The 27,559-nt window shown below is 41.1% G+C and overlaps 2 protein-coding genes across 5 annotated transcripts; both read right to left on the bottom strand.

Annotated features, from left to right (window-relative positions):
• Window positions 1–100: 100 nt before the first annotated feature.
• LOC129751000 (chitooligosaccharidolytic beta-N-acetylglucosaminidase-like) lies at window positions 101–27,294 on the bottom strand. Of its 3 annotated transcripts, none has more exons than XM_055746232.1 (3): window positions 27,143–27,294; window positions 14,442–14,587; window positions 101–1,964 (listed from the first exon to the last, which is right to left on the bottom strand). In XM_055746232.1, exons 2-3 carry the CDS (start codon window positions 14,519–14,521, stop codon window positions 224–226), a joined length of 1,821 nt encoding a protein of 606 aa, XP_055602207.1. In that variant the 5' UTR covers window positions 14,522–14,587; window positions 27,143–27,294; the 3' UTR covers window positions 101–223. The 3 variants fall into 3 exon arrangements, with proteins under 3 accessions (XP_055602207.1, XP_055602206.1, XP_055602205.1); XM_055746231.1 differs by lacking the exon at window positions 27,143–27,294 and adding an exon at window positions 20,161–20,456; XM_055746230.1 differs by lacking the exons at window positions 14,442–14,587; window positions 27,143–27,294 and adding an exon at window positions 11,881–12,236.
• Window positions 1,972–11,874, bottom strand: LOC129751001 (uncharacterized). Of its 2 annotated transcripts, XM_055746235.1 has the most exons (3): window positions 4,805–11,874; window positions 4,420–4,662; window positions 1,972–4,327 (listed from the first exon to the last, which is right to left on the bottom strand). In XM_055746235.1, exon 1 carries the CDS (start codon window positions 10,781–10,783, stop codon window positions 9,497–9,499), a length of 1,287 nt encoding a protein of 428 aa, XP_055602210.1. In that variant the 5' UTR covers window positions 10,784–11,874; the 3' UTR covers window positions 1,972–4,327; window positions 4,420–4,662; window positions 4,805–9,496. The 2 variants fall into 2 exon arrangements, with proteins under 2 accessions (XP_055602210.1, XP_055602209.1); XM_055746234.1 differs by having other exon boundaries at window positions 1,972–4,662.
• Window positions 27,295–27,559: the final 265 nt, after the last annotated feature.

Genomic DNA, 27,559 nt, shown 5'->3' with positions numbered 1-27,559 from the left:
AAAACCATCCTGTCATCGCAAACTCTCAAAAATGTTGCTCCGTTCCTGTGATTCCTAACTCTACACGTGAATTGTTCGGATTAGGTCAAACGTTTAAAAATTCATATAATAAAAAAAAGTTTTATTTTCAATAACGAATTGAGTCTAGTTCATGTTACCTTAATCTCAAAATTCTATCGCTATCACTAGGAATTTCTTTCAACGGTTTATCTTAACCTTCCTCTTAAACCTTCTGTATCGGACACTCGCCTTCGTTCTGCAGACACCAAATGGGCTGCAGGCTTTCGGCGGCGATTCCATTCTCTATCAGTCGTTCCCGGTGGATCAACATCCGGGAGTCGGCGGCCTCCCAGCTTTCCCTAGGATCGGTCCAGAGTCGTTCGGCCAGGGCACTGATGCGGGGCCAGTTGCGAGAGTCCAGCGAGTGGTGGTCGGCCTGTTCCAACCAGAGGGCAGCCTCGGCACCCAGAATTTGCGACGCGCGATTGCCGCCGATGGATTTGAGATCATTGTTGTAGACTTTCTGCCAGCCGATGTACGGCGAGCACCAGTTGTTGCCCCCGTTGACCCACCCGGCAAATCCGCAATCGAGATAGAGAGCATCGTAGTTGGAGATGATCAGCTGGTAGCCTTTCTGAAGTAGTTTGGTGATTTTGGGATCATCGCCTGTCGTCCAGATTTGGATGATGTAACGATCTTTGTTCAGATATTGGTCGACGTAAGGCTCCTCAGTCAAGTGACTAGTCCACAGAAGGATGGGTCGGTTGTCCTTAAGGGATTTGTCCAATCGCGACAGGGCATTGGTCTGGAAATAGTTCCACAGCTTGTAGAAATCGGATTCTTCCAAGCCCCAGCCTTGAGACTTCATCCATTGTTGGATTTCTACGCTCGAATTCCAACAGCTGATGGACACCTCATCTCCTCCCATGTGAAATACGTCCGAATGATAGAACATTGCGTTCATTTCCCGGTAAATGTCATCGAGTATGTCGTACACCTTGTCCTTGGTTGGGTCCAACTGTCCGCAAGGTGGTTCGACGCAGAACTTGGACCACGGCTGGAAGTTGAAACAACTGGTGACGTTCAGCTTTTCCCAGCCTTCACCTACATGGGCCGGTGCGTCTAGTTCGGGAATAATACGAATACCACGAGCCAAGGAGTATTCAACCAGGTCTCGGACATCTTGAGCGGTATAAATGTTTCTGCGAGAGTACGCTCCGTACTTGTGAAGAGTTGGATGCGATTCAATGACCAGTGGGAAGCTTTGAGAATCCGTGATGTGCCAATGGAAAGCATTCATTTTTACCATTGCCAAAGCATCGATGGTTCTTCTGATTGCCGAAAGCTCTACGTAGTTTCTTGATGTGTCCAACGAAAATCCTCGGTGTGGATACACCGGTTTATCTTGAAGTTCTACGTCAACCAGTACCTGCAATTCGTTGCGGATATCGTCAAAAACTACCAGTTGCGACAACGTTTCTACGCCGTGTCGAGCTCCGAAGTACGTTGGGGCATAAATTTCAACCATAACATTTGAATCAGCGGTAGTTTTAATCACAAGCCGGTAGCTCTCGTCAGTTTTGTGATTCAAAACGAGTGAATCCGAATCAACCGCAATCTTTACAGTCATTCGACGACCGCCGACCTTAAACACTTCACCTCCAGCTTTCCGATTCAGCTGCCCTCGGAATCGCTCTGCCGAGACATCCCACTGGCTGCGCAGCGTCGCATGCTGTTTGTCCCACTGGAACTCGATCCCGTTGAGATCCACATGAACTAAATTGTTTCCCAGCCGGAAGTCCCCAGTTGGACGAGGCCAAACGGTTCCAAAAGCGCCATCGCAAACCAACCGGCACACCTGCAGACTTACGGCATTGGCTCGGGCGTCCTTATCGAACGGGTCTATGGCTATCTTTTTGCATCGACTATCGACGCACTGGTAGCTCCAAACGGCTTCGTCCGAACTGTTCCGAAAGGGGATGGGAAGGAAGAAGAGAATCTCGGTCAAAAGATTCACGAGTAATACAAAAAATGCAAAGTACCATACCATTCAAATGATGAGACAAAATACTAACCACCACAAAAAAAGCAAAATGAATCGACTATTAATAAAACTGAAGCATAAATAGAACTTTTTATTCGATATTATAGAACGAAAGTATATACCTACCTGTGTAGTGAGTATCCTTAAAAAATGTATTTTATAAAACAGTGCTCAACGCAACTGTGCTTTTTAAACCTGCCATTTAAATAGTTAATGGCGACGTTTGTAATCTGCAGTGATTGCTACAGCTATTTTGAATCCCTTCTTGTAAGAGGTCATACATTATCTGGTACTTGGTTCATAAGAATATGCAGAACGAGAACCGAGATTCTTACGGAACAATTTTTCACGGTCGCCATGCCAGTCGAAAAGTCACCGTATACAGCATGCTAGCGCGCTTAAATTTCTGTGCACGATTTCCATTCTATTACAATTACATCGTTATTTTGGATGATCGTTGAATCATCCTGGTCAACACTTTTTAACAAGAAGAAATGACTGGAAATCTGGGATCATCCAAACACACTGAGAACCGTGAGGAATCAATCACCAAATCATACAAATTCGGTTTGATTTTGTACAGTATCATTTCATCGCTAAATATATATTTTCTGAGTTATTTTTCTACATGTAATAGAGAACAAGACAAGAGATATCTCGTGTTTTAGAAAATTCAGCAAATTACTGGAAGGCGTGCAGTGTTTCAAGAAGCCTGAATCATGCAAATTGTGTACAGTCGACAAAATCTCAAGGGTATGCATTGTAAGAACATTTTCTTAAGGAATAGGCAAATGTTATGATGACGGCACATCAAATAAGCAGCCAGCCAAATTTCAAGTCGCAAAACGCATAGATGAGATTAGCAATTTAAAACCACGAAATCTAGCTGAATTTGTCAAACACTTTCTTAATGCGGATTTTGATTTTTGTGTCGGTATGCTGTCGGTAGCAACAAATGGGATCCGGAAGAGAATTTTACATTCAAACTTAAAAAAAACTTAAAAAAGCCATAAACGTTTTCCTGAGTCCATGACGAAAAAAACGACCCATTTTGAAATTGTCACTGTCTTAATAAAGGATATTGTACACAGCAAATTTTTTTTTGCTGGAAACCAGCAAAATTTTGCTGGTTTTTGTCCCGCTGACTTTCCAGCAAAATTTCCAGCAATTTAAATTGCTGGAAAAAACAGCAAACGTTAATGCTGGTTTCCAGCAATTCAAATTGCTGGAAAATCAGCAATCCAGATTGCTGGAAACCAGCTATTTCTTTCAACACAACCGGCAGTATTTAGTATGAAATTTATATTTCAATGTAAAATTAAAGTTTAATATTGGCTGTGCATATAATAAGCAATAAAAACAATTATTTTCTCCCATTTTCAATTAGGGATTAATTTATTTTCCAAAAAAAACTTTTTTTTTTTCACAACTTTCTAACACCGGCTCTGGGGTGGCCGCTTTGTGCCAAAATGTTGATCATCCGCCACCTGTAAAAATAGTTTTGATTAGTATCTTCTATGGAATATCTACCTGTACAATAAAAACTTACCCTTGACTTGATGCCTGATTGCTAGAATATAGAGGAAAATAAAATAATTATATTAATTTAACCTAAATTCGTAAAATAGAATCTCACCTTACTTCAGCGTACGAAACCAAAACAAACTCCAAATTGACAACTCGATTGCTGATTTTCCAGCAAACTAGATCAATTGCTGGAAAGTCCAGCAATTTGAAAACCGATTGCTGATTTTTCAGCAAAAATGACAAGCACATAACCGAATGCTGAAAAATCCAGCAATTCGAAAACCGATTGCTGGTTTCCAGCAAAAATTTGGATTGCTGAACGTTTCCAGCAATTTTTTTTGCTGGAAATCGAGGCAAAAATTTACAGTGTACACACAAAATTTCCGAGGCCGAAAATTAGCAAAATTTTGCTCAAATTTGACCAGCTAAAATCTTAGCAATCAATTTAGCAATTTATTTTTACTAAAATTTTAGCAAAATAACAAAATGTGTCCTGACTGAATGTTTACTAATTTTCAAGCAAACAAAAACCTTTATTTGCTAAAATTTTAGCAAAATTTATTTTTCTAACGTTTGCTCGAATTTGAGTGAAATCTAAAATTAAATTATTTTTAATGAAGGGTTTACATTTTCAAAAAATTAAAAAGTGAGATTTGATTTTTTTTAATCTTCTTTTTTATTATCGTTCGCATCACTCTGCGGGTTTCCAAAAGTGTATTGCATCATCGCGTTCTATTAAATCTTCACCACTGAAATCTGAAAAACAGAAATAATTAAGTTTAGTGCATTTCATATTTAGAAGAATAAAAATAAAACTATAATAGCTAGACAGTCTATTTTTTTGTTACCTGATAGTAAAAACACTGACCACCAAACAGGTCAACAACACACATAACCCGGCGGAACCACTACTGCTGCTTCCGGGTTCGGTTTTGCGCTTCACCATTTCTCCTCCTTTCTCGGTATCGCGTACCGGTATGTGCAGCGTTAGGATTCCGCTATTTTTCCACTAGTTACCGAACCGGTAACCGTTCCGCTTGAGGAAGAATGGCTACTTCTGCAGCATTCCCTCCCACGAGATGCTGTTGATCCTGGAAAAGTTCGGAAACCTGATTAGTCGATGCCGATTTGAGGATCTGCATGAATTGAAGGTATCGGAAGCTTTCTAAATTTTCTCTATTTTTCCTTTTAATTGCATCTACCAGTATTGTATGTACTACCAGTACTACTTACCTAATCCAAATTCTAACCAAACGACGAAAAACTGAGGAGCAGAACAAAAATGTTTTACCCGCGCGTGGTGCAAAATGAAAACAAGAATAATCTAACAGGTTCCCGCCTGTGTCGCCTTTCTAAAATTTGAGCACTTAAAGAACGCGGTTTGGGCACAGGCTAAAAGTTTGAGTCCATGCTACTATAAATGCTAAAATTAGTAGTATTTTGGTTAATTTTACTCAAATTGAGCAAAAGTCACGACAATTTGGGAAAGTGCTAACTCGACAGTAAAAAAAAATTTTTGCTAATGGAAAGTAACAGCTCATTTTTGCTAAGTGGAGCCTCGAAAGTTTTGTGTGTAGAGATAAGATGAAGAATACACAGAAAATATATCAAATTTAATAAAAATAAAATAAAATACGTTGTATTTGGCAACGCTGAATATAAATAAAATAAAATACATGTTCTATGGCAACATCAGGCATAACAACAAATAAGACGGATTGACACAGGAAGCGAAGATTTTTAAGGCTGTTGCTACGAAAAAAAAAGTTTTTCATTCGGTCCCTGGAATAAGACGGATTGGCTTAGGAAGCGCAGATTTTGAAGGCTGCTGCTGTTGATTGCTTGTTGTGATTTAGCCTTCCGGTTGGAAAAGACGGATTGGCTTAGCAAGCGCACATTTTAAAGGCTGCTGCTGCTGATTGTTTTTTTTTCGATTTGGCTTTCTGGTGGAAAAAGACGGATTGGCTTAGGAAGCGCAGATTTTGAAAGCTGCTGCTGTTGATTGTTTGTTATGATTTGACCTTCAGTTGGAAAAGATGGATTGGCTTAGCAGGCGCAGAGTTTAAAGGCTGCTGCAGCTGATTGTTTTTTTTCGATTTGGCTTTCCGGTGGAAAAAGACGGATTGGCTTAGGAAGCGCATATTTTTGGGACTGTTGTTGCTGAATGTTTGTTTCGATTTTGCCTGGTGGATAAAGAAGGAATTGGCTTAAAAAGCGCAGATTTTTAAGGCTGCTGATTTTTTGTTGTGATTTGGCTTTTTGGTTGAAAAAGACGGATTGGCTTAGCAGGCGCAGATTTTTAAGGCTGCTGCTGCTGATTGTTTGTTTTGATTTGGCCTTCCGGTGGATAAAGAAGGAATTGGCTTAGGAAGTGCAGATTTTGAAGGCTGCTGCTGCTGATTGTTTGTTTCGATTTGGCCTTCTCCTGTAGAGAAAGATGGATTGGTATAGGAAACACAGATTTTTAAGGCTGCTGATTGTTCATTTTGATTTGACCTTCCGGTGGATAAAGAAGGAATTGGCTTGGGAAGTGCAGAATTTGAAGGCTGCTGCAGCCGATTGTTTGTTGTGATTTGGACTTTCGACTGGAAAAGACGGATTGGCTTAGCAGGCGCAGATTTTTAAGGCTGCTGCTGCTGATTGTTTGTTTTGATTTGGCCTTCGAGTGGATTAAGACGGAATTGGCTTAGGAAGCGCAGATTTTTAATGCGGCTTCTGCTGATTGTTTTGATTTGACCTTCTGGTGGGAAAAGACGGATCGGCTTAGGAAGTGCATATTTTGAATGCTGCTGCTGAGGATTAATTGTTTTAATTTGGCCTTCCGGTGGATAAAGAAGGAATTGGCTTAGGAAACGCAGACTCTAAAGTTGCTGCTGCTGATTGTTAGTTTTGATTTGACCTTTCGGTGGAAAAAGGCGGATTGGCTTAGGAAGCACAGATTTTTAATGCAGCTTATGAAGAATATGCAGAACATAAATAAAATTTTAAGATTTGGAAAGCTTTTTGGAGATGAGCTGAAGGATATGCAGAAAACAAATCAAATTTAATAAAAATTTATTAAAACAATAGTTGTATTCGGCTACACTGAAGATAAATAGAATAAAATAAATTTATATGGCAACGTTTGTGATTTTGGCAACACTAGGCAAAACAAACAAAACAAAGTCAGTCATTTATCTATTCTTGTGAGCAACAGACGTGTATGAGTGAATCTCTGAATTGAAATTCGTAAGAATCGTAAAACCACGCCAATTATATTCGATGATGATATCTCATTAGACATTACTCTCTTCTAGGCTCTTTTAAGCGAAGCTCGTAAGTCAGAGAAACCATGATCCTTTCTTCATTTTTTCTTCTGCGGGAAGAGCTTCTTTGCTCTATCCCAGGATATCTCAAGGAAGAAAAATTGTAAACTAAAAAACAGGAATGATCAAATGAGAAAAAAACAGGAATTTCCGACGGTCGCCATGGAAGGCGAAAAGATACCGCCCAACTTTAGTCTAACGCTCTTCGATTTCGCTGCGTTCGTCTCCAAAACAAACTTCGAATCGATTCCGCGGCTTCTAGAAGCTGTCTTTCAAAGTGCAGTTCATGTGTCATTTGCGAAAACCTATCTAGGTATTGCACATGAGTTTGGTGCCTTGGCTCAGAGTCGCAATAAGTTCTATCGATGAGCTATATTTAGGTGAAATCTGGTATGAAGATGGCTAAGATGAACAACCCAACTCAGAGAGCTTTGACATTCTGGAGTTTTGAGCAGATACTCACCAAATTTGTCATCTGAGTTGTCGATGAACATAAAATAAAACATTGAGTGGAAGCGGTGCTTAGGGAAGAAAATATTGTAAATATATATATTTTTTTTAATAATCAGAATAATACTTATCAGTCTTCATACCGTTCTTATGGAAATCAATTTTCTGAATTAATAGGTGAGATCTTGTCTAGGGCTGAGAATTGTTTTGTCTTGTTGTTTTTGTGACCTTTTATTCTTTGGGATTTACTTTCAGAGATCTCGAAATATGCACTAAAACAGTTTATCATCTTTCCATGTATGGTATTTATAACAAGTTTTCTTGGTAACCTTAATCCAGCCAATATGGAACATTGAGAGCATGCACTGAAACAATTTGGTTAACCAAGTGCATTATGACTGGTAAACGGTGGATAATGTGCAACACGAGACCCCATAGTGGTCATATCACCTCTTATTCACAACTCCTATCTCTACCTCCCCGTGGTGCCGGCTGGGATGCGAGTAACCTAAGCGGAGATCGGGTACCCAACCCCGGTGGATGCTTTGGTCGCATGCAGACTGAGAAGGTGGCCGCACGCGTCTGTTCCCCAGGTCAGGGGCGGCGTGCAACAACAACCGAGCGTCTGTTCTCCAGGTCAGGGGCGGCTCAAACAGCGTCTGTCTTGCAGCAAGCGGCTGAATTTATGAAATGCGGCTCCCGCCAGCTAAGTCCAAGATGGCAGCCCCATCGCGGGATAGGGACTTTAGGCTAACAACCTACTGCTCCTGATACCTTATATTGTTACAGAAACTGAGAGAAGAAATAACCGAATTGGAACTTTGGCAACGACTTTTAGCATGAAAACACGGACTAGAATTGGAACTTGGAATGTTTTGACCCTTGCCCAGCCAGGAAAGCTAGCTCAACTTGCTAGAGAAGCTAGCCGCCTCAAGCTAGAGATATTGGGACTGAGCGAAGTCCGTTGGCCTAACACTGGAGAACACAACACACAGTCCGGGCAAGTACTGCTTTACTCTGGCATACGAGGAGAACATGCTACTCGGGAACGAGGAGTTGGTTTCCTGTTAAGCCCGCAGGCCCATGCGGCCCTCATAAGATGGGAACCGATAAACGAAAGAATAATCGTAGCCAGATTCAGAACACGGGTTAGAAACCTTACAATGGTCCAGTGTTATGCGCCAACTGACGTTGCCGATTTGCAGGAGAAAGAGCAGTTTTACAGTCAATTGAACAGCGTGGTTGAGAGAATTCCGAAGGGTGACATTCAAATCCACTTAGGCGACTTCAACGCAAAGATTGGCTCCGATAATCAGGACTTTGAGCGCATCATGGGGCGCCATGGCCTAGGACAGATGAGCGAAAACGGAGAGCTGTTTGTAGAATTTTGTGGCAACAACAACATGGTGATCGGTGGATCGCTCTTCCCCCATCGACCAGCACATAAGGTCACTTGGGTATCCCGAGATGGCCGAACAGAAAATCAAATTGACCACATCTGCATCAGCCGAAAATGGAGAAGGAGCCTCCTTGATGTCCGCAACAAACGAAGCGCAGACATTGCATCTGACCATCACCTCGTCCTTGGCGAGATACGACTGAGAGTTGCGCGTGTCCAACGGCGCGAGGAGAAAGTCGGGTGTCGATACGACGTCCGCCGGTTGGAGAATCCAGAGGTGAAAAGGGCATACGTTGAACAGCTAGAATCCCGAGCCTCGGAGCTGCCGACAGACGGAACAGTCGAAGAACAGTGGTGTGGAATCAAGAATGCCTTTATCACGACGAGCCATGGTACTCTCGGTAAAGTTTGTGGAAGACGAAGTGAATGGATGTCGGATGAAACCTGGAGGATGATCGATGATCGGAGAAAGGCGAAAGTCGGAATTGAGCAGGCATGTACCGGGTCAGCCAAAGCAGCCGCCCGCTTACGATATGCGGAGCTGGAAAAGGCAGTTAAACGAGCTTGTAGACGAGACAAGAGAGCCTGGACAAACTCCCTAGCCGAAGAGGGAGAAAGAGCCGCCGCCATTGGAGATATCCGATTATTATATGATATTTCTCGCCGCCTTAGTGGTGCAAGGACTAATGCAAGAATGCCGCTGAAAAACCGAGCAGGTCAGCTGCTGACAGATCGAACAGATCAGCTCAAGCGTTGGACTGAGCATTTTGATCAACTTTCCCGAGTTACAAATAGCAATGGCCAACAGAACCCGCAGCTCGAGGCGCCCACAGTAAGTCGCATTAATGGCGTCAACTCGGAAGCGCCCACGCTGGCTGAAATAGAAGCGGCAATCAAGGACATGAAATCCAACAAAGCGCCTGGAATCGATTGCATTCCTGCTGAAATGCTCAAAGCCGACCCTGCCTTGTCAGCACAAATGTTGCACCGTCTTTTCGCTGACATTTGGGACACTGCAACATTCCCGGCCGACTGGATGCAGGGTATCCTCGTAAAGGTCCCAAAGAAAGGAGACCTAACAGAGTGCGGTAACTGGCGTGGCATAACTTTGATCTGTACAACCCTTAAAGTACTCTGCAAAGTGATCCTGAACAGGATCCAGGAGAAAATCGACGCTACACTCCGACGGCAACAAGCTGGATTCCGATCCGGACGATCATGTGTGGACCACATCACAACGCTACGAATAATACTGGAACAAATCAACGAATTCCAGGACTCTCTTCTGCTGGTGTTCGTTGATTTCGAAAAAGCATTTGACCGACTGAACCACGAAAACATCTGGGCTGCTCTTAGACGACGAGGGGTCCCAGAGAAACTAGTCCATCTCATCGAAGCACAGTACGAGGCATTTTCGTGCAAGGTCTTGCACGACGGTGTCTTGTCCGAACCAATCCCGGTAACTGCTGGAGTGAGACAAGGATGTATTTTGTCACCGCTGCTTTTTCTCATCGTAATGGATGAGATCTTGACTGGATCGATTGACTGTAGACCAAACCGAGGATTGCCGTGGAATCCTTCAACCATTGAGCAACTGAACGACCTTGACCTGGCAGATGATATTGTTTTGCTCGCCCAAACACAACAAGACATGCAGAGCAAACTCGACGACCTCACCGAAAGCTCCAAGGCAGCAGGTCTCAAAATCAATGTCGGAAAGACCAAGTCGATGGAAATCAATACAGAAAATCGTTCCAATTTCGTGGTAGCTGGACAACAGGTTGAGACAGTGGAGTGCTTCCAGTATCTTGGTAGCCAGATTACGCCTGATGGTGGTACCAAGAAGGACATCGAAACCCGGATCAGAAAAGCCCGATTTGCGTTTGCGAGTCTCCGAAACATCTGGCGGTCACGCCAGATCTCTCTACGAACTAAGATCCGAATCTTCAACTCAAACGTCAAATCCGTATTGCTATACGGGTGAGAAACTTGGTGCACATATGCGGTGACGACGCGAAAACTGCAAGTTTTTGTGAATCGCTGCCTGCGGAACATCATCCGCGCTTGGTGGCCTGGCAACTGGATCTCAAACGTTGAACTTCATCGCCGGTGTCATCAAAAGGCGCTAGAAATCGAGATTCGGGAACGTAAGTGGAGATGGATTGGGCACACGCTGCGAAGAGATGAAAACGAGATTTGCAGAGAGGCGCTTGACTGGAATCCAGATGGGCATCGAAGAAGAGGCAGGCCCAAAAGCTCGTGGCGGCGTAGTTTAGCCGCTGAAATTCGCACAGTTGACGAGAACCTTGGCTGGCAGCAAGTGAAGACGCTGGCTCCGGATCGCCAGCAGTGGAGATCTTTTATCTCAGCCCTATGCGCCGGTCAATCGGCGCTGGACCCTTAGGTAGGTAGGTAAGTGCATTATGAGCAAGCAGTCTTCTTTGTATGAAGTAGGTAGAAGCAGTGATGGCAAATTTCGCCCGTCACGCTTGACCCGACTAGTTTTGTTTCATCAAACGACTGGCACTGTTCTCAATTGACGGAGCTTCACTACTCGCATGACGGATAAAACACGACAACAATCAACATTTCTCCATCATCGACTGGCGAAGCTCCTACACAAGGTCAAAATTTCTCCTGAGAGTGACTGGCAAATCTTTTCACACTTCGATCGGCTGCTGACGGCAGGTACAACTAATTGAACGACTTGCTGGCAGAGAGCAACAATAGCAATAAAAAACTGAAAAGGAGCTTGCTGGCAGGAGCAACAATAATAATAAATGCATTTCTTTTTCGTCATCGGTCGCTTGAATGCGATTGCTTGACTAGGAAATTCTTTTAGCTTCAAATGACTGGGGAATGAATGACTGGCAAACGAAGTGACTGGTCGTTAAGGAACAGTCAATTGAGTTTGACGGACTAAGAGGCTTCACAGTCACAGCTTCACGCCTCATGACGATGACTTTTGCCAAGCATGGGTAGAAGTAGTTTCATGATATGCAATTTTACATCGCTGAGGCATTCTATTTTTAGCACTTAACGTTGACTATATACAGGAACATACGCTGTATGTACATATTTTTTCAAGAATGGAAGTCACAACACAATATTTGAGACATTCGCCAGCATTTTGTTCAATAATTTTTCACACAAACCTTTCAACGTAGTTATACTGCCTTCCATTGACTGCAACAAATATCCCGGTGATGACGATTCCTCCAAAACTTGCTACCAACAATGCTTGCAGCCAGATGGAGTCTTGCTTAACTTTCATGACGTTAGCTTCAGCTGAAAATTTCGACCAAGATCCTTCAGCAATGCCCTATGAATCGCAACTAAAGAAAGCAATCTACACCGACAAGTGACGGTAGCTCCAGATTATCTAATACGGAGGCGGCCTCTTATCCCCGGAGCGATTATCGCAAACTATCCATTGTGACGGATCATCAAAGGTTTAAAGAGAACCACTCTGTCTCTATTGACTATTTGAAATGATAAGAGCACTCGGGTTGTTTGCCCGAAAGGTTTGGACTGAGGCATGACTGACTAATTGACTAATCCTATTAGTTAGGTAGGTAGTAGAAATGTAGAATAGAAGGAAACTTTCGTTCAATCTGCAAATAGCCATTACGTATGCCGGAAAGAAAGGGAAAAAAATGCAAGAGGGGTTGACTTTCCAATCGGGAGAGAGGGTTTCCTACAAAAATGACAATCGAAAATATTTGGGTCATATTTCATCATATCATCCAATTTAAAGTTATTTTTTCTCATCAACAGATATATTTTAAGGCAGTTCACTCTCTGCCTTCGAGACGATCAGTCGCATTTTGAAGAGTGTGCTTGTTCCGAATCCAAAAGGCAATAGTTTTTTTTTTAATTCAATGCGTGAGTTAGTGAAGTTATGATGAGTCCTTCACCAGGTGACAATCCTGGTCGGACCATCCCCGAGTGGATGGACACAGAAAACCTGCGAGGACGGCTTTACTATATGTATTTACGTGCTAAACCAGGCCACACACTTCCCAAGAACCCTTTTGTTATTGGGAAGTCGGTTGAGGAGTATGCAGGAAAGGTGGAAGGAGGCTACTACGAGAGGAGAAAATCTTGGTATGTCATCAAAATTCGAAGCAAAGATCAAGGTAGGAAGCTATTTACCTTAAATGCTTTGAAAGATGGTACACCAGTTGAAATTGGTCGCCATCCGGAGCTGAATTCTCGAAAGTTTGTAGTGTTTTGCAATGAGGTGGACGATATGACAGAAAAAGAGTTAGAGGTTGAGCTTGCTCCCCAAAAAATCACAAATGTTCGTCGTATCACAAAGAAGAATGCAACTGGTATTGTTAACACACCAACTCTCGTGTTAACAATCAATTGTACCGTCGTTCCGGAATTCATAAATTTCGGTTTGTTGCGAGTCCGAACCAGACCCTACTATCCCCAACCGATGTTGTGTCGTCAGTGCTTAACTTACGGCCACCCTAAAGTCAAATGCCAGAATAAAACAGCATGTATTATCTGCTCATGTAACCACGCAAGTGCGACTTGTACTGCCAAAGTTAAATACTGCCACAATTGCAAGCAAAATCACTCGCCAACAGATAGATCTTGCCCAATATGGATTTTTGAATCCGCAGCCCTAAAGCTCAAAACTGAACAGGGAATAACACTAACAGCCGCACGTAAAAAATTGGAAGAAAACAGCTCTAACTCGACGTATGCCGATGTCGTTAAGCGACAAATCCAGGCGCACAACATGAACCGTACCAAACAACCAGATCAGAAGCCGCATCAACAGGAAGAAACGAACCAAAAAGAAGACCACCAACAGCAGAAGGAAACAACTAAACAATTACCGAAAAGAGATCACGTCACCGCAGCCACCACAAAGCCAAGCCCCGTGTTGGAATCTGATTCCCCCCCTAGGAAGAGAATCACTTCCCAGCCACCCCCTCCCGTGCCGATCGGAAATGTGGAAGATGAACATCTTCACACAGTTGGGAACAACTGTTCTATTCTGACCCGTTCACGGAGCGCAAATCGCAATAAAATGTATCCTCATTCCTCCTCCCTTCCTAAATCCTAACCTCCCATCCTTTCTCCCCCACTTCATTAAGTTTATATTATTGACCCCCGGCCCATTTAAACTTGTAAAAGTATAAGGCCTTAATAAAGATTCATTTGAATAAAAAAAAAAATAAGATATATTTTAAGAATTGTGAAGTTAAGTTTTGAACTATAGAGTAATAATGATAAAATGAGCATACCACTTATAAAAATAAGCTAGGAAACGATGGCTTTTAATAAATATATTTTCAACCATAAATCGATGTTGATATTCTAAAAAAAATTACAAAAATTGACAAAAAAAAATAAAACCTCTTAAACAAGGCATCAATTAAACATTCGTTTTAAGCGTAAGAAAATGCGTTTGATCGATTCTTTTATTGAAAAATGTATGAACATCTCGGAGTAGAAAATGCTGAAATATCTTAATTCTTAGGTCCAAGATAAGACATAAGCCTACGTCCATAAAAATCTTACACTTACTGACTCACATAAACTGATGATATAATTCACACAAATGGATAGAACAAAACAGTGCATTCCCTATCACCGAAACCATCACCTCGTAAAATTATGCTACCAAAAATCCAGAGTAACTACATTGATGTTGGCATAAAAAGCGATAATATAAAAAAGTATCAATTGAACTTACTCAGTCGATTCGGCCGCCTGAATGGAACCGAAAGAGGCAATCAGAAACGCGGCCAAGCATCCTGCCACAGCAAGCTTCATCTTTCCGAACCGCGCGATCCCCCACGAGCCTCAGGGCTGCTGGAAGCAATCAGGAGTAACTGGAATCTGTGTTGGGGGACAATAAAACAAGAAAAAGAGATAAAAACTCCCAAAAAACAACCAATATTATCGATATGACATAAGATGTTATGGGAATGTAGACTTCCAACAGAAAAAATAACACTTTTTAATAACTCAACTGTCAATCCGAGTCTGATTGACGCCGCGCCTCCCTTTGTCGTTGCCATCAAAAAGTCAAAATGCATAAACAGCAAGTAAAATCATGTCGCTCTTTTGTTGATAAACGGTACAGTATCTGTGATATAATAATTAATAAGAGACCGTCACCGAGTTCTGCTGCGAATCATATTTCCAGCTCACTTTCGCCGAAGCCGTTCGAGATTGGGCAGCTTGTGCACCCACTATCGTTAAGTAGTATAGTGATATTGGTTGTGAATGAGTAATGAGTTTAATGGATAATAAAAATGCGTGCTGGAGCTATGTTGACCGTGCGACAATAGTTGGAACAATAAATGCAGAAATGACGTTGACTTAAAACTTTATTTACAATCGTTTGCGAATTTAAAGGGTGATACGGTCAAAATTTGATCAAGGAAAAACGCGTGTAAATCGGTGAAATCGTTTATTTAAAAAATCAAATTAAATTTCTTTTTCAAGTTTAATTAGTATAAAATTCAGGAACCATATTCAGTTAGGCTTCCGCTTTTCCAAATCCGAATTACCGGGCCTTACGCTTAACCCCTGCCATCAGATTTTGTATAGCCACCTTGTCCACCTTCTTCGCCGCAGAAAGCCAGTTTGCCTTGAACTGCTGCTCGTCCTTAGCAGTTTTTTTGGTCCTCTTTAGGTTCTGCTTGACAATAGCCCAGAATTTCTCAATTGGGCGGAGCTCTGGCGTGTTGGGAGGGTTCTTGTCCTTGAGAACCACCTGCACGTTGTTGGCGGCGCACCACTCCATGGCCTTTTTACCGTAATGGCAAGATGCCAAATCCGGCCAAAACAGTACAGAACAACCGTGTTTCTTCAGGAAGGGCAGCAGACGTTTATTCAAACACTCTTTCACGTAAATTTCTTGGTTGACAGTCCCGGAAGCTATGAAAATGCTGCTTTTCAAGCCACAGGTACAGATGGCTTGCCAAACCAGATATTTCTTCGCGATCTTTGACAGTTTCATGTGCTTGAAAATATCTGCTACCTTTCCCCTTCCTTTTGCCGTATAAAACTCCTGTCCCGGAAGCTGCTTGTAGTCTGCTTTGACGTAGGTTTCGTCGTCCATTACCACGCAGTCAAACTTCGTCAGCATCGTCGTGTACAGCCTCCGGGATCGCGCTTTGGCCGTCGTATTTAGTTTATCATCGCGATTTGGAGTCACTACCTTCTTGTAAGTCGTTAGTCCGGCTCGTTTTTGGGCTCGATGCACGGTTGTAGACGATAAACCCGGCATATTTGCGGCATCTCGGAGAGAGAGGTTAGGGTTTCGCTTGAAACTACCGGCAACTCTCTTTGTCGTCTCAGCGGCTTCCGGTTTTCGATTTCCCCCCGATCCAGACTTCCTGGCTGTCGACAAACGTTCCCCAAACACTTTAATTACATTTGTAACGGTTGATTTGGCAACTTTCAGCGATTTTGCCAGCTTTGCGTGCGAGTAGCTCGGATTTTCGCGATGCGCGAGCAAAATTTTGATACGCTGCTCTTCGCAAGTCAAATTCTTTCCAAACACCTGGAATTTCCTGACCTGTCGCACCGGCTGTTGGGAAAAATTTTGAACATTCACCAGTCAACCGCCTCCAGGGTGTTAGAGTGTTGAAGCGGCTCCAGGAGCGGTTGACCACGGCAAAGGACCTGGAAGAAAACCGGAACCGGAGAACAAAAAGACGGAGAGCAAATCCCAACGTCTCAAGCCGTGATTTGGCTAAAACGATCAGCATGTCGCAGAGCTACTTCCAGAATGCAAAGAAGAGAGCAGAGCAGAGGACTACATACATACAAGGTGATACAAGGTACAGAACTTCGCAAACCACGATGAGCGGCAACAATCGACGGCTAAAACTCGGGCATGGACTTGTGAAACTTCGAACTGAAACTGCACTTAGTTACCGTTTGTAACATTTGTCTTGTTGCATGTTAGATTTTGTTTTTTTTTCAATGTTAGTTGTTTAATTTAATTACTTATCGTGATGGGTATTTAAGTTAGGCAATTTATTTCAAATTAGCCATAAAAATGGCTAAGTAACAGGGTTAGGTTAAGACATGACAAGTATAACATCACGCATAAATATAACATCACACAATATAGCGAATTCCAGTTCAGTGGATGAATTAAAAAAACGGAGGGCTTGTCAGAAGGAGGAAACTGCACGAAGTTCTCTTTCGGGTGGTAACTTCGCGCTGAACGCCTCGCATGCGCCCGTTGCCAACTTGTAGACGCTTTGTGACTCGCGGAGTGCCGGTTAAAAGTTTTTGGGCAAGAAAAGTAGCCCGGATCGTAACTTGTGCCGAAAATAAGAACACGGACATCGATAATTGTGTCCCGAAACCGACTTGCTTGCCCCGGTAACCAGAACGGTCCACTCGACGTGTCCTCGGGGGTTGTTAGCCCCGCGGCACGTGGTGCAGCACTTGCTCGACTCCAATCGTGCCAAATCACCCCGAAAGAACCCAACAAGCCGGCCTAGCTTAACGTATGGGAATTTCCCGCCAAGTAACGCCTATTACGTTGGTCAACATCATTGGTCAGCTTCACTCAAGCCACAACCAGTCCCAAACAACCTCCAGCCATCCACCAAGCAATCTCCAAGAATCCGACGCCGCAGGCCTGCACAAAACGGTGAGCGTATCGCCACACACAAAATACACACACATACACATCTCACACATCACACAGAATTATAACACGAAATAAACCATGCACTTAAATCTATTAAATTGTACTTTTTTCGAACACAATCACATCCGAGTCTTGGGAGTCCCAAAGTAGGCACAAAGTCGACCTTGAGGTCCTTCGCGAGATCAAGATCGAGCTAGCCAGCAAAAGAAGGTCATGTGTACCCACCCTCACTGATCCCCAGAGAAACGACCAGGGATCCGAGGGCTTAGACCTCGTCCCCTCTGGACATGTGGTGACAACTTTTACGCTCAGGATTCAACCGAGCTACGGCGTAACCGTTCTCTACCCAACATGAAAAATATATTTAAAAATCTGTGTTCTATACAAGAACTTATAAATAAAAAATCAGAAATACGAAAAACGACTTTTGCAGTTCATTCGATCCCACGACCAACCCGTAATGTATTGGCCAGATTTGGCAAGCTGTCATTACAGCAAAGTCGTTCAAGAATGGTATGCAGAGAAAGAGGTCCAGTTTGTTCCGAAAAACCTTAACCCACCCAACTGCCCCCAGTTCAGCCCTATTGAGAAATACTAGGCAGCCATGAAGATGAGACTCAAAGCAAAGGGAAAGGTTGTCAAAGACAACAATCAGATGAAGACCTGGTGGAATAAGATATCTAAAACGATGAACGAAGAAGGTGTGCGCCGCTTTATGAGCCGTGTTACAGGAAAAATTCTAGAATTCCTTCGAAATGTATAATGTATAAAAAGATCTTGAATTCAATAATAAACAACTGAAATACAGCATTTGCCTGTTTTGTTTAAAATCTACCTTAAGCAAGCTTTAAACTTGTGTGGGTCAAGCTGAACCTGATGAACGGAGCGCGAATATAGGATGACTTCTATGTAACGGAGCTCATATGGATGCTGTCTATCGCTGCAGCTTACCATAGTGGTTAGGCATCGCTGCTACGACAGGGCTCGCCTGAACCTAGGCATCGATGAGATGATGGTAATTCACTTTGGCGTTATGTGGTGTACAAGACTGAAGAGGCTGAGTCATACAGCCGACCAAATGGGTTATCCAGCCAGAGGCTAATGCTATGCTAGGTCGAATAGATGTTATTGGTTTGCCGTAATGTGAAGATCTGGTCCGTAGTAAACCGTCCCTCCATGAAGCCGGTCTGATGACTTCCCACGAATCTGTTAGGCGGCGAAGTACAACATTTTGTAGGACGGCATGAGGCGGCATTGTAGTTCGCGCAGTCCAATTTGTCGCCCTTCCTGTGGATGGGGCATATTATCCCTTTCTTCCACTTTTCCGGTAGCTGTTCTGTGTCCCAGATCCGGACCATCAGCCGATGTAGGCAATCGGCCAACTTGTCCGGGCCCATTTTGATGAGTTCTGCTGCGATACCATCATCCCCAGCCGATTTGTTGTAATTCAGCTGGGAAATGGCTTCCTTAACTTCACTCATTGTTGGGAGTGGCTCCTCTACGTCGATGGCTACGCCGGAGATGTACCTTCCACCACCATCTTGGTCTCCTGCATGTGCGCCGTTCAGGTGTTCATCGAAATGTTGCTTCCACCTTTTGATCACCTCACGATTGTCTGCCAAGATGCCTCCGTCCTTATCCAGGCTTATTAAGGCTTGGATTTCGATAAAAATAAAGTGTAATTCAAATTTCTTGATTTTTTCACGGTCTTTGGTAACTCAATTCAATACAAACAAAACTTGCTTTAAAAATTTACAAGATAAGTCAAATAGGTAATGGATGTCTTTCGTTGTCGTGGCTTAGTGGCTCAAAACTCGACGGATAACTCACGCAGTTTTCTGACTAAGCTTCGATGTTGAACTCCATGCCGCAATGTACAAGCAAACAGTGCAGTGCTTTGAGAATGGTAATGCCCTGCAATGCTTCGTTTGACACAGTTGACAGTTGACAGAAAATCGCTTATAAATTCATTGAACAGTAATGAACCCACATGATTCCCCTGGGGAGGGTCAAAGAGAAAAAGTGAAGTTCTAAGATTTGATGTGACCCTGTCTTACGGATGCAATTCTGCCTCAAAGATAAGTTCCGATCCATTTAACCAGCCAAGTTGACCCCATTCTTTCCAATTATTTATTCGATCGAAAATTTATGAGTTGAACATTATATGAGGAAAATGATTTCGGAAAAACAGAACGAATTCCTCAAACAATATCCGTAGCTTAAATTCAAAAACAAAATTCCATTCAAAAGAGAATAGCCATATGAGGTACAAAACTCAAGAGATGGATCGATTAAATTTCTGAATGTCGTTATTAAAAAACCACACTTTCTCTAACTTCTATTTTTAAAAACAAAGCACATTCGCGCCAAACTTCAAAATGTCGACGAGTAGACATAGTTGTTTCTTGGTTGTAATATCTTATAACCTTTAAGTTTATACAATGCACACATGTTTACACTAACTAACGAGAACATTTATCGAGATGTTACAAACATATAATTTTATCCTTGAACCTGTTAAACTTAGTCTTCGAACACGTCAAAGTTCGTTCGTCGACTTTTCTTTGCGTGAGATCAGTGTCACAATGTAGAGTTAGTAAAATATTTCACTTTTACAAAAGCCGTACAAATCTCATCAAACAAAATCAGGAAAAAATGTGAAGAACCTAGTTGCCAAAGGTTACTGAACCCAGATTTTTTCTGTATTTCCGCACTACTTTAAAAACTGTATAAACAAACTAGGTCAACCTTAGGCTTTAACTAGATAATTTATCATCGCAACTGAACTTACCAAACAGCTCCCGAAAGGTCAGGATCTTTCCGGCCCAAATATGATCCACAAAATCTCTTTCTGCGTCAAATTCGCAAAACCGTAGAGCAGCCAATCAGTTTTAACACGTTGCGTAGGTTGCAACAACTGGATAAACAGCCCCTATCGTCTTTGACTTCGTCGCACAATCACTTAAGGTGGGGGTGCGGCTTGGTAATAGAAAGGCACCCAGAAGAGAGAAAAAAAATCCGAATCCACAGGACGGAACTGAGAAAAACGATTGATCTGGTCCAGTTCACGCGACTCCACCGACTGTCGAGGGCCCACGACTGGGGGTCTCATTTTTATGCACTCCAGCACGACGCGAATCGTCTACTGTTGTTGTTGTTGTATCACTCTGCTGGCGTTTTTTTTGTTTCTGTTTTGGTTGGGATCGCGGAATGATTGAATCGACGGATGGCGACGATGATAAGGGACCGGTAGTACTGTTTCGGTTTTGATTTTGTTTCCCCCACACACCTCGATAATTAGGTATCAATTTCGTTCAAAGAGAAAATTCTTTCAATTTCTTCGATCATCAATCATGGAACAGAAAAAAATGGTAGTTTGTCATTTTTTGGCACACATCTCATCCTTTTCGACTTTTTTTCATCTATAACAGTAACAGATAACCTGTTTAAAAAATTTCTTCTCCGAAGTTTTTATTTTCTCCCAATTATCACTAGTGGAGACACCGACGCCCACATTTAATGGGCGGATAAGGATGATGACACATTACTTATTTTACACAGAGGACTAATTTTGTATCAGTACAGATAACTTGAGGTCCTTTGAAGCCTTGTCACACCTTGAACTGGACCTTTGATTCTTGACAGAAACTGAAAATTTGCTATAACGATTCCAAGAGTCTATCATCAATGTTGAAACTCGTTAACCCTTTCCTTCCCATGGTAGCACAGGTGATCCACAACTTCGCATAGCTCGCATTTGATCAGGGCGCTTTGGATCAACACTCATCGAATGTGCAAATATGAATGATGAATCATTGCACAAAATTTGAAGAAAATCGATTCACTAGTTTTTGCACGGCAGATCAAAAGCTGCGCAAAAGTTGGATTTTTTTGAAATTTAAATCAAGTCGTCATTTGATGTTCAATAACTTCACATGTTTTCATAATTATTCTCAAATAAAAATACTGACGTGCAGAAAATTGCTTGTGTAAGCAAAATCAAATGATGGTTTGCTTGGATTTCTACTAAAACATATAAATTTTCGAATAAGTAAAGTGGATCACAGGTGATACACTGGGAACATAAGGTACTTTTCATCTTGCTAAGTTTTTTATCAATACTCATGAAAATCATTCCGTCAAAAGTTTTTTCTCTTCAGGATAGGTATTTCATCTACTGAAATGACCACATGTCTCAAAGTATTTGCAAAAGCTCGTGATTTTTTTTCGAAAAACGGCATGTTTTGTTTCTCTGGTGAAAAGTGTCATGGCGGCCATTGTTCAAAGCAAAACTGAAAATTTCAAAAATTTCAATAGATTGACTTTTGAGAGCTGGTCATACCCAAGAAATATTTCACAAAATAGGATCGTTTTAGTTTGTGATCAAAAAGGTGATGAAATTCTCGTATTTTGGCCGCTATTTCTTATTCTTCATTTGCACCCTCTGTGTTGTTATCTTCCCAATGGAGCATATATGATCCACCTCAAAACTCAAATTTATCAACTGGATCATAAAAGTAGACTAAAATAATGCATCTTTCGTTCTAGAACTTAAGTTGTTAATCAATATTACTATTTTTAAAACGTGAAAAACCTCGTGGGAAGGAAAGGGTTAACATTTTTGACGGTCGTCAAATAAATCATAGCACACAATACGCTTCGCGATTTTCCATAAAATATGAAAAGAACGCCGATAACGATTTTCAACGATTCTCGGTTTACATGTTTTGATTTTTATTTCGGTTTAAAATATTGATAATGAATATTGAAAAATGTAGATGTGCTTCAAATAAGGATTTATTAAATAAACCCGGTGCTGGCTAAACTTGTTGTGTCAATATCGAAATAGCTACAAACCTAAAAAAAAGAATGGAGTAAACATTTTAATGTCACGATTTAATCGAAACATGAAGCTGGGAATTTGTCCCACTTTTAAGAAGGGATATTTTCATACAAAAATTGTAGAGTATAAAATGCCTCAAATAATTTTCGAATGGTTTTAATCAAACTAAGTAAATTTTTTACATAACGACACAAATCAATGTAATGTCGAATTTTTGTAGGTACACAAAATTTTAACATACTTTCAAAAGTAAGGAATTCCTTACAAAATTATTATTATTATCTTATATTAGGGAGTGTCAAATAAGGACTGATTTTTCAAAATTTCAAACGCCCGGAAATTTGAAAAACAAGAATACGCGGGATTTTTTCCAAGTTTTGTACGGGGATGGTCGCTTTTTTTGGTTTTCAATATAAGGAGCTTCTTGAAAAAAAAAATCTTGGGTTGGGTTCGGCCCGGTTGATCGGATTTGTTGAAAAATAACCGGATTTTTTTTTTGGTTTTAGAAAATCATAGTTATTGATTTTTGCGTACAAAAACAAAATTATTTGAGTAAGTTTTATTAAAATAAACATACACGGTTTTTTTGGAAGCCTTAAATCCAATTGAATAACTGCTTAGTGCAAATTTGCTAGAATATTACCCTGATAATACGTTCAAAATTTTTAGTTCAATTGACCGGATTGTGCCAGGTTTTTAGATAAAATAGCCCGGTTACTCTTGAAAAACATTCTGGCAAGCTTTATGCTAAACCCAGGGTGGTCAGCGAATTGCCATGAGCAAATCCTCGGTTTTCCCAGATATAATGTGCAATTTTTCCGATCCAGATAAATATGTTAAAACATCGGACGAGTTTAAGTTATGCATTTTTAAGTAGAAAATAAGGAATCACCACATTAAAAAAAACAATGTTGAAAAAAAAAAATACTTAGAAAAAAATTATTTAAAATCCATCTCCTCCATAAGTTTAATATTGAATCCTTAATTTCATTGCTTAATGTAATTTAAAATTTGAATATTTAATGCATAGCCAAATCTTAATCAAAATTTTCTTACAGATTACATAGCACAGTCTTGCGTCTTCAGCAACATTGTTCAATTTTATATAGAGCATATTCTAGTATCAAAATTTTTGCCGAGGGGCCCACCGATAGCGAGATAAATTTAATACCTTTTATGTTTTTCAAATCAGGGCTGTCTTGGACAAAGTTGTTTATCTGATCAAAATACATAAGTTTGTTGAATATATTAAAGTCCTATCACATCACCCTCAGGAGTTACAGTCAAATAAAAAAAAATTTCTTGAAAAAACCGTTTTTTGAACCTGACATGTTGTAGATTGGATAAAATGGTTCGCTGTTTTTGAAACAAAGTTGTAAAGGGTGATACGGTCAAAATTTGGTCAATATCAACTTGACGTATTTCTTTCAATTTTGCATTTAAAAAACCTGAACACCCCTCATTTTGAAGGTGTGTGTGTGTGTGTGTAGAATGTTGCTCCTATTTTGATTTTGGAATTCACTGTTCAGTTGTCAAAATGCCGTCCAAGGAAGAAGAGCAGCGTATCAAAATTTTGCTCACGCATCGCGAAAATCCGAGCTACTCGCACGCAAAGCTGGCAAAATTGCTAAAAGTCTCCAAATCAACCGTTACAAATGTAATTAAAGTGTTTGGAGAACATTTGTCGACAGCCAGGAAGTCTGGATAAGGGGGCAATCGAAAACCGGAAGCCGCTTAGACGAAAAAGAGAGTTGCCGGTAGTTTCAAGCGAAACCCTAACCTCTCTCTCCGAGATGCCGCAAATAAGCTGGGTGTATCGTCTACAACCGTGCATCGAGTCAAAAAACTGAGCCGGACTAACGACTTACAAGAAGGTAGTGACTCCAAATCGCGATGATAAACAAAATACGACGGCCAAAGCGCAATCCCGGAGGCTGTACACGGCGATGCTGACGAAGTTTGACTGCGTGGTAATGGACGACGAAACCTACGTCAAAGCCGACTACAAGCAGTTTTTTTTTTTTTTCTCAAGGGATTTTAAGCTACAGTGGCTTATTCATCCCGAAAACACCCCGACTACAAGCAGCTTCCGGGACAGGAGTTTTATACGGCAAAAGGAAGGTGAAAGGTAGCAGATATTTTCAAGCACATGAAACTGTCAAAGCTCGCGATGAAATATCTGGTTTGGCAAGCCATCTGTACTGCCGCTATTCGCAAGACTGTCCCATATGCATTTTCGTCATTTTTCAGTTTATCTCAAAAATCGTTCAAATACAGTTAGTTCTTCAATTTAGACTAAAAACTTTCATAACTTTGTTCTCAACATATATGAAAAATACCAAGTTATGTCTGTCCCATATGAAATATACCCGCAAAGCTGTCCTATATGTCTATTTATACAGAATGCTTCAAAATTGCTCCTCTAATTTACGTTAATTTTACAAATATTCATACAATGTGTGCGACAAAATAAGCATTCATTGAAATTGCGAAAGTTAGACTAGATAAAACAGTACAGTAAAGTTAAAAATAACAATCTCCATAATTTTTACAAGCTATAATTTTAGCCTAATGAGTAAATTCCATCAAACTTTTTTTAAATTCCGCATGAAGCTTATTGAATTGTTCTTTGTAAAACATGGAAAATAGTCAGCTACAAAGCCATATTTTTTAAGTTTTTGTCACGCTGTTACGTGCTGCTTGGACTTTCATAAAATCTATGAACAAAAATACGCATACCTGGTAACACACGCTTGAGTCATATTGAATTGATTTTTCTCATCAAATATATGCAGCCAAGATACTTAGCTGTTTCTGATTCAGCATTAATTTAATTTGAAGGTACTTATAGTAAAAAGATGACCGACCGAAAAACTTTCCAAAAAATGATGGTACAGGTTGTTTTATTCATGGAACGTTGTTATTCATTTCATTTTAGACCCAATCAATTCTTACGATAAACTTTCTTTATCTTTGACTATCTAAACATGTTATAAACATCATTTCAAACTTATTTTTCTCAGTAAACAACCAGTAATGTGAATAATACAGCGCAGATAGAGAGAATCAAATGATCAACAGACAAAAGAAAAGCCAAATAGCTTTGCGAGTATATTTAATCCGCATGCGAAATATACTCGCAAGGCTGTCCCATCTTTATTTTCTGCTCCGCATCAACAACTTCCAAATCAAAAACACATTGGACGAAATTCTACAACATTTATCTTAATATCTGTGAAGAAAGAAGAAGAAAAGGTAAAGTTTCAACCGAGAAATCCACGAAAGTTTATAAAAATCCGTTTTTCTCGGTTCGTTGTTTTTGCATATGGGACATGTAAAATACTGGTTCGTGGTCATACGGAAAATCTCCGGTTACTTATTTTCCCAATCTTGAGGACCTACCGGATATTAGTCCGCTGACGATCGGAGCACTTGCTTGGAACACCGGACGTTTGCGAATGACGAAAGCGTGAGCTTTCAGAGTGTGAGCGTGATGGATAGGAAGAGAGAAAGAGACCAACGGTTGGACAATGGTGCTTCTAATACACAGGACAAGCTATTTGTAGAGCAGAGTTGTCTCCATAATCGGGTCCGTTTGAAACGATCTCGTTAAGATCCGGGTTATGCAGGATAATAGTCCGTTTCGGCCCTCAAGGCTTCGTGGGCATGGACATTTTTCCTTTGGCTGGTGTTCCAGCCGAGTAAAAACATTTTACAAAGTCGGATTCACCAGACATAACACCGGCGATCCCTATACGCGTCATATTGCGAATTGAATTGACGGGGGGCAGAATCCGTTATTTTCGAATGCGGCGAAGCAATCGGTTCCATCAAGAATGGGTCTACGTACATTGTGCGGCCTTTCATGTAGGCGGGAAATCGCTTCTGGTTACCTTCTTCGTAGCCTTCAGATGAAATCCAGTTTCCGAAGGCAACATTGAGTTTCCGAAGGCAAATTCGACGATTCGACACGAGCCACATCTGCCGGATTCGACGAGCCAACCAGGAGTTGTCGTATTCTAATAGCCATAGCATCTTGGATGTGCAACAGTTTCTGATCTGATTCTGCTTTCTTGATCACTATTATCGAGCGTTACAGGCTGTTCCAATTAATCGCGAACTGTGGCCGACAGTAGTGTCAGCAGTCCATTGACCACTGAAAATCTCGTAAACGATTGTTAATCGCCTTTGGAACAGTTTTTAGCTTTTTTGTTTATATTATGCCATCTCAAGAATCGGAACGCGGGAATATTGCGACAAACTATTTCGAACCCTAGTTCTTCATTACAGAACCAAATGGGACCCTGCCTTACGGAGCGACTATCGAACCGCCTGCCTGTGCAAACCTTAAGTGCCCTTCCACATGTAAAATACTGGTTCGTGGTCATACGGAAAATCTCCGGTTACTTATTTTCCCAATCTTGAGGACCTACCGGATATTAGTCCGCTGACGATCGGAGCACTTGCTTGGAACACCGGACGTTTGCGAATGACGATAGCGTGAGCTTTCAGAGTGTGAGCGTGATGGATAGGAAGAAAGAGACCAACGGTGGTTCGCAAAAGCTTATCCCATATTGCCGAGGGGTAAGCGAATGTAAATGACACAATTAAATATTTAAATAATGCACGACAAATCAACACCTTAGAGGACAGACTTGCCGGCAGCGGCAGTTTACATGTTTCTATTTTTCTAAACTATAGAGACCTTATAGGCACGTTTTTCTAAACATATTGGAATGAAATTGAAATGTTAAATTGCGTTTACTACAACCTTTTATCTCATCATAAGTAAATAATTTTACTTGTGAGCGAAAAACAAAGCATCATTTGGATATTTTTTAATGAAGCAATAAAAACAAGAATTTAAATGGATTCAATGGAACTTGAACCAGGAAGCACAACTTTTTATTTTACAAGATTAATTACATACCTGGAAGTAAAAATACAGTACACTTCAGCTTCCGGCACTTTCGCGTATTGAAATCACTGCGGAACAACGATTTTTCTCGGTTTCTATCACATATTTTCACAATTACAATTCAAGAAAAAAAACCCGAATCAAATTTTGCACATTCACACGCGATCAACAAATTAATGTTTTGTTTGTTGTTTTGTTTTGATTTTAGTTTACACTCTCAATCAAGAACACTCAAAACTGGGTGACCGATGCACCCGGGGAACCCATTTTTGGGTGCGTGTTAGCGGAACTAATTTTGCAAAAAAAATTGAATTACTGATGATTTTGTCTTTTTAAACATAAAACCATATCATTGAATGTTTTAATTGTTATGTATAAACACAACTCTGCATTAGTAACACACAAAATGAAGAATTTTCTCGGTTGTGT

The sequence above is a fragment of the Uranotaenia lowii genome, chromosome 3, assembly GCF_029784155.1.
Source record: "Uranotaenia lowii strain MFRU-FL chromosome 3, ASM2978415v1, whole genome shotgun sequence".
In the NCBI taxonomy this organism is placed as follows: domain Eukaryota; kingdom Metazoa; phylum Arthropoda; class Insecta; order Diptera; family Culicidae; genus Uranotaenia; species Uranotaenia lowii.
Note: the sequence above shows the minus strand (reverse complement) of the source record. Positions and strands in the feature narration are given on the sequence as shown.